General features: G+C 34.6%; 1 protein-coding gene across 1 annotated transcript in view; it reads right to left on the reverse strand.

Annotated features, from left to right (window-relative positions):
* LOC113491714 (laccase-5) overlaps positions 1-5347 on the reverse strand; it is a 46748-nt gene extending 41401 nt beyond the window's left edge. The window contains exon 1 of the mRNA XM_026868839.1: positions 4980-5347. Within this exon, the coding sequence (XP_026724640.1) occupies positions 4980-5076 (97 nt within the window). The 5' untranslated portion in view covers positions 5077-5347. The remainder of the gene's footprint in view (positions 1-4979) is intronic.
* Positions 5348-7775: the final 2428 nt, after the last annotated feature.

Consider the following 7775-nt stretch of genomic DNA (forward strand, 5'->3'; position numbering starts at 1 on the left):
TTTCTAATATATAAAATTCCCGTGTCACGATGTTAGTTACCGTACTCCTCCGAAACGATTCGACCGATTTCTATGAAATTTTGTATACATATTGGGTAGATCTGAGAAAAGAACAACATCTATTTTTCATACCCCTAAGTGTTAAGGGTTGCTCACCTTAAAAAAATATATTTTATTTTTTGGACGAAATTGTATGTTTTTATAATGTGGCATTAAAAATACATACAACTAGAAAAAAATAATCGGCAAAACAACGTTTGCTGGGTCAGCTAGTATTAAATAAATTACATTCTGTACTTACAGGCGTTTTCTCTCTAAACGTAACTAGGTTAGCAAAAGGAGTAAACTTAGTGTTAACTCCGTCATAAACAACGCTTTCATCTAGTTATTATATACGATTGTCATTAAAAAAAGCAGATTACTATTACCTATCCACTTATTTATAATGATTTATTTACGTCTGAGTATAAGCACATTAGTTGTATATACAATCATGTTAGTCCTCGTTTAGAATCGTAATAACCCGCTCTCTAACACACGTAGGTCAGTTCAAATAATACATTAGCCACCTGTGGGTTACGACATCGCTATCAAAGGACTTACCACCTTGTAAAGTAAGAATTTTGTGCTTAAAGAGACTACGACGTCTAGTTCCCCTTTGCCACAACTTGACTGTTTTGCTTTAGGAGCTGCTTGTAGAGAACTTGCCTAGGGACCAAAATCTGTACTAAAGAGTTGGTATGGACCAATTTCAATGACAGTTATTTAGGCATTTTTTTAAAGGTTACCAAACAAACTTGTGTTTTTTTCTTTGCTTAGTTTTCACTGAAAACTCTTAGTAAAAGATGCACTCGACATCATCTGCCCAGCCTTGACCTACCTCAAGCTAAAACTACACGAGTATTTAAACAATAAGTGATTCAGTAGGACTGACAAGACTTCCTGGACTTGCCTATTGCTTCTTATGTCTGTGATATAACACGTTAAGGTTAGTGACAGCTTACAACTGAGTGACGTTTAAATTCGACCATTAGTGATATTTACGAACAAAGATACATTAATGACATAATGATATTACAAGTTACGAAGCGTCATTATACCATGTAAATTTATGTTTACTACTGGTTTTATGAGGGGAAAATGCTACTAAGTTAGAGACGTGTTTTCATTCAGTTTCACTTTCGTATTACACAATGTATTGGAATAATCAATTCCATTAAAATAATCGGAGCTCCGCAATACGCGGGCCCCAAAACCCCAAATTATAAATCAGAAAAGAAACTTTTTTTTCTATAGATAGTCATTTACTTAATGTTAATGAAATCGTGAATAGCTTTTTTCTTGTTTTGTTTTCTTACATATGGTGTGTTTTCTCTTTTACCGAAATTATGTTATTATAGACTAATTGAATTGAGAGCACATTTAGTGTTAGTCGTTTTTCGCAATTATTTTACCGTCCCAAAAGGAAATCTAACTTGAGCTTATTCATCTTAATTTGCTAATTTCTTGACTAATGTATAATAATGTATATATTACTTTTTTTAAATACTTAAAGTTAATAAAAAATGTGAATTGCGCCATAGTACTTTTATTAAAAAATATGTTGCAATAAATACGTTTATTATTTGTAATCACGGAAGGAAAACGACTGACATTGACCATTCAAACCTACTTAAAAACCTCTAAAACTTCAGGGTAAAATATGTAACAGCCAAAAACAATTAGCAGTTCGTTATAAGTATTTCTAAACTTATTAATTACGGTAGAATTTAGCGGCAACACCTAATTGTTATATTATGCAGGCAACACTTTTATCATTGCCAGACCGTCATCCGCCTCAGGAACAAGCGATTGCTTTGAATAATTAACTATTTCATAACATCGATGCGCGCAGACGCCCTCATAATTAGTTAAAACAAAGTTGTTAAATGAAACTGTCGGTAGGCAGGCTACGTTTCAATTTGAACTTCGCTGTTTATAATGAAAATATCAAATGTGTAACGAGAATATTTATAATAACGACAATATGTTTTAGAACGTTAATTAAGTACCTAAAGACATACATTACCATTTTATAACTAAAAGTAAACACTCTTAAACATGAGTGTATTTGCAATCCACTACTGAGATTAATATCACTCATGATGTGTAATAAATTGTCATTAATCACGTATGAGGAGAGTTAGAACTCATTAGAGGACGGCCTTTCAAAGCACAGTAGTCTAATACTAATTTTCCAGTATGTGCATTACGAAGATGCAATTGAGACTAATTATTTGGAAAACGTGGAAAATCAGACGAGACATGCGAATGCCGGCCGCCGGGGGACTCTCACTAATGTTTCAATTTCACTTTTTATGGTTGCGACATCGACATTTTCTCTCTCACCCTTGTGCGAAGAAAAGTGTGAGATGTCGAACGTCTGCGATTCGAGAACGGTCAGTGATTAGTCAACGCCGGATACCGAGTTCCGGACGCGGGCGTCCGACGCCGGACGCCGGACGCATAGCTGCCACAGTCTGCTCTAGAAACTAGATTAAAACGAGTGTTTAGCGCCTGTCACACTTGCTTGTGAAGGACGTTTTCTACCACACATTGTATACGCTGTATAAAAAGTGTTTGAACAGAAATGGAAGGAAATAATGCCAAGTATGTCTGCCTATGCGAAGTGTAACTACATGGGAAAATCTGTGTCAATTAGACAAAGGTTGAAGCTGTGAAAATACACTATTACACAATATTTATCTAATGTGTTTAAGAAAATATATACGTTGCAGGCGAAACTTAAATAAAACAGCTCTTCGAATGATATTTAGAGTTCTTAACGCCTCTTTGTAACTTTATCATAACGGGAAACATTCGAATGTCTTATACCCAAATAAGTATACCTATTAATGAAATAATTATGTCAAAATAGATACCAGTTCATATCCAAACTCAATTTGAATTCCCACAAAATAATTTGAATTAACTTATTTAGAACTTGTTATAATTAGTACCTACAAGCAGTTAGTAGATAATTAATCGGAAATTACGAATCTCACGATCATGTGGCAACATTAAATCGATACAGGATGTGTGAGAACAACTGTGTACTTAAGAAATAGGCTTGCAACACCATGCAACCTTGCGCCGCTCGTTAGTGTACCGAGAACATGGGAGCAACGCCAAAAATTCAGTACTAATTATAGTGGGACTTTTTGTATGAGTGAAGTAATACGAAACGCCAAACTGTAGATAGTTCTAAGGCTTTTAGTGTTAGCATCCGATAGAACAGACGTTGGTTTTTTGTTTAAATCTATAATTGCTGAAACTAAAAATAGAAACACTCAAAGATTATAATAATGACACCGTTGATGATCAAAAATATATTCAAAAATTGTAATGTAAAACCGGTTCTAGGCGATTAAGTTACGGCATTTTATTTAAATCCTAACATTTCTTTGAGTCTCAGCACTGCTAAGTATTTGAGAAATGGAATGCTGGGAATACTCGGATGCAAATAACTTGACAAATCCATCGGGTGCTACTTGCTCTGCAGAATGTCTCCGCCGCCCGTTTGGTACCAAATTTCCTGTCTCCCAAGCACTTTTTGCTAGAAAATCTTTGCACGCATACCGAACACGGTCCGAAGTTCTTAATGTGCGGGCATTCTTTAAATTATGTATATAGGTATCTCGTCCACCGTAAAAACTCAGATATGTAGGCAAAGTTTTTGCATATTTCTTGTAAGTGCACGCTGAGTAAGTAATATAATTAGGTTCCTAATTAAATTTAAATTAGAATTCAGTTTTTATGGAAAATTGCTGTGAAAAACCTTTGTAGAGTAATTGAGATTTTCGCTTAACTTGTGTTTAATTTTGTGCTATGATACTTGATACGCAAACTGCACAAAGTAATATCTATTTTATATTTTCTTATAGCACTATTATTTTCCTCAAACAGCGGAATCTCTGTTACAATCACGGCAAATAAGGAAACGATGATTTTTCATTGACTACGCGTCACGCTCTTCGTGAGAAAGAAATCTATTGTACATCAAAGCGTTCACAGCTCGTAAATCATCAAGAATTTAGTCTGCTAACCTAATTTTTTGCTTTCAAACCTATCAAAAATCTAGCCAACAAAAAAAGTACAAAACTAAAATAACAGTAACAACGGTAACAAAACATTGTCGGAGAGTTTTAATGTGTAAAATAACGCGTGAACAATGTTAGTTGTCAAGGTGAATACACCTCATTTAATTCACCTACTGCAAACAAAAAAATGGGTAGAAACGTTACGATACGGTTTTCATTTTTACAACTGCCATAATAGAATTAGAATAGCCAGTTGTTGCAATTAAGTCGTTTTTGTTGGTCATTTGAGGAAAGTGAGATTGTAGCGGAGAGATTTTACGAGTATACGGTTGTGTTTCAGAAATTGGAACGGTTTAAAACTGAGGAGATATGTTTGGGTATATTATTATTCAGACAGATGCTTGGCGCCTTAATTCTTGATTTTTTTTTTCAATGACTTGAGCAGCAATTTATTATTTAGGATATTGTTCTTTTATGTGAGTGCGTGATATGTTTTTGCTACAAAAATGTAAACAGTGTATTGAGTATTTTTATTTAAACTTTTTTTCAATATTTAATCAAATAATTTATTATTTTTATTTATTATTAAATTGTCAAAATCTATTCACGACTATAGCTATGGCTGGTTTTATGCAAATCATGGATAGACAAATGAACTAAAGCTGCGCAAGAGTGGCCGCATTCATACGGCTGCAAAGTTAAATCTGCACGTTTATCTAACTCCTTGCATGTTTGTGCTTTAGCCTTAATATACGTTTTAGTGCATAACGAGCAATTTATAACGCCTTATATAAACGATTGCGTGAAGATAGTGTTTTAATTATCACGATTTGTATACGATTTTTAATGTTTGAAAATTATCATTAATAAAATAAATAAAAAATAAATGTTTTTATTTACCTTTCTTTCTCTTGGCCGTCACACTCACACCGATCGCAAGTTCAGTCACAACGCACAAAACCAGAGTCAGAAAATAATATCTTCCACTGCACCCCATGTTAACACACAAAGTCTGATGCCTCTATAAAACGATAGACTACAAAGGCTTCCAGTGCCAGTGCATTTGCCTGCTGGCTTGAGTTATCAGGACGCGTATAATCCCAACTCGCGTGTCACGAACGAGTGCACTAACTTGTTGATACAAGACGTCGGTACTGGATCACGCACGCCGGCTGCTCTACGAACGAGTCAACCGCCCGACTACCCTATATTTTGACTTATAGCAATTTGGCAGTGCGAATTCCACTTGTATATAAAACCTTTCGCCGGGCCGGGGCGGGCGGTCATTGGTCGCGCGCAGCGTGCGACGCGAAGGTGAAGGGAGCTGGAGCGCCCCTCCACCTGCAGAGAGGGGGCACGCCAGGGTCGGCAGACACTTTTGCTATCGACGCCGGCCCGCGATGCCTATCATACTCCATAGCCTGTACCGTTGCGCTCCGATTGTTACGTCACACCGCCTCACGACTTACGCGTTCATTTATATCAAACGAATTCATTATGAGCGCTTAACTTACTAATTAAACACTTTACTAGTTTTAAATTTAAAACAATTACTTTTACTTCTTTGTTTCACTAACGTAATTGAATGTAGATTTATTTCGTATTTTTTGAAGTAGATTTCACAATGTGCATTAAATAAATTTTGTAAATTAAACTAAGGAGCCTTGACGTACGACACTAAATAAAAAATAAATAAAAACAATCTATATTTTGATTGTTATAAAATCACGGCTAAAATATATAATCGGCAAAGGTATTGAGCTTTTTGAGTGAGTGCAAAACTTTATCACAACCATTTAAATCATTAAGTTCCGAATACGAATTAGGTATTGACTTAGGTGTCTTAAGTACGATAGTGAAAAAAAACTTGTTTTATATGCAATAGCACTTAGGCCCCGTATTTAAATTATAAACGAGGAACCTACATAACGATAATTTTAATTAGCACACAAGAAACGTTGTAAAAACGTAAAAACACAAAAACCAGGAAGTCTTTACGTAATTTGAATATAATGCGTAAGCGCAAAGTGGCGAGATGTTTCGTTTTCGTTGCGTTTCTTCACAAATTATAATATAAAAAAGTAAAAACAATACCCACAGTAATTACACTGGAGTCAAGAATTCACTTCGTCATAGTGAAATTTTTATTTTACATTCATTTTCGATTAGGCCGCAATTTATCTTGAAATTTAATTTCTGTTCAAGTTTGTTCACTATATGTCATTGTTCCATTTCTAGGACAAATGATAAAGCATACACGCGTACTATTTGTCGTCTTCAAGAAATAAATAATTTTACTTTTACGCGTCTTTTCTAAATATTTTATAACAATACTTTTACATTTACCACGTAAAGTCCTTTATTCCTTTCTGCTATTCTCTCACGTAGATTGGTATATCAACACTTTAATGACATAATAGACGTTATTAAAGAGTTGCGGTAAACAGTGAAACCAGCCGCCGTGTATCATGACTAGTAAAACGCAGAGTTTCTAAACAGATTGATATCTTCCCATTTTTACTTGTCATTTGTAACTGACTGACGCTAAATACTGATCGAAAGTTAAACGTAAATTATTGGGAGAGAATTCATCGTTTATTAGATACTTACAAATATAGTCACGTTTTTTATTCCTTATGTGGTAGACAGTTCTCTCATTTAATAGAAATCGGTACATAGCTGTTATGTAGCTTTATTGTATATCTCGTAATCCATGAGGCTCTGGCATTTACACGTGCCAATATTTTTTTACATACATACTCAAACAGTGGATGGCAAAAGCAATAGACCGGACCGAGTGGAAGAATCTAAGGGAGGCCTTTGCCCTGCAGTGGAAAAGTAATGGCTGAAAAAAGAATACTCAAACGTTGATTGGGTAAATTTTAATTACTAAATTATATACAAATTCAAAGAAACTTAATTAAATGCCTAGGTAGTGCCATTAGAAGATTGGAGAGCTATAAATAACTAACTCGTTTATTGATACGATACGTTTGTAAGGTTATTATATAAATAAATAATTAAGTGTTTTCGTTGCCATGCAGTCGCAAGGGTCGATAATAGGCTAAGCATGCTTGGCGAGGTCGGTCCGTAGATGGGTGACCATATATGCCATAAAGAGCTAAAGAGCTTCTTGAGTTTTGGAAGGTCTGTTTAAATGTGGGCCCCGGTTATCTTTTGTTGATCTTTTCCAGTAGTGTCAGAAATTATAACAATCAATCTTGTTGTTGAACCAAACCGAAGTTGTCGTGTTACCCTGGTAACTTCACGTGAACACAGATGCTGAGCTGTATTCGGCTAGATTTTAAATAATTTTATAAATATTTCGATGATCATATGCCTTCACACTGAACCCTTATTATAATTTGAGCTTTAAGGTTGTAAAACATAATAAAAAATCGGGTTTTCCTCTTCTTAAATCTGGAAAGAGGTAAAACTTTTTGTGATTGTTTGCAATTTGTAGATAACCGATCGGCCCAACCGATCATACCGACAATTAGAGTTTTAATTATTCTTTTTATAGATTAAGTAGTTACTTCGAGAGAAAAAAAATACTTACCTAATGCATTTTTATTTAATCTTTATTGAAGATTAAAAATATGGTTTAATTCATGTTTGTTTTTGCAGCCGTCAAGTTACGATTACATTTGCGTTTTGTTTTTTAAAGGTGTTACAAAACCAAGATTATTCATTATG

The sequence above is a fragment of the Trichoplusia ni genome, chromosome 3, assembly GCF_003590095.1.
Source record: "Trichoplusia ni isolate ovarian cell line Hi5 chromosome 3, tn1, whole genome shotgun sequence".
NCBI lineage: Eukaryota > Metazoa > Arthropoda > Insecta > Lepidoptera > Noctuidae > Trichoplusia > Trichoplusia ni.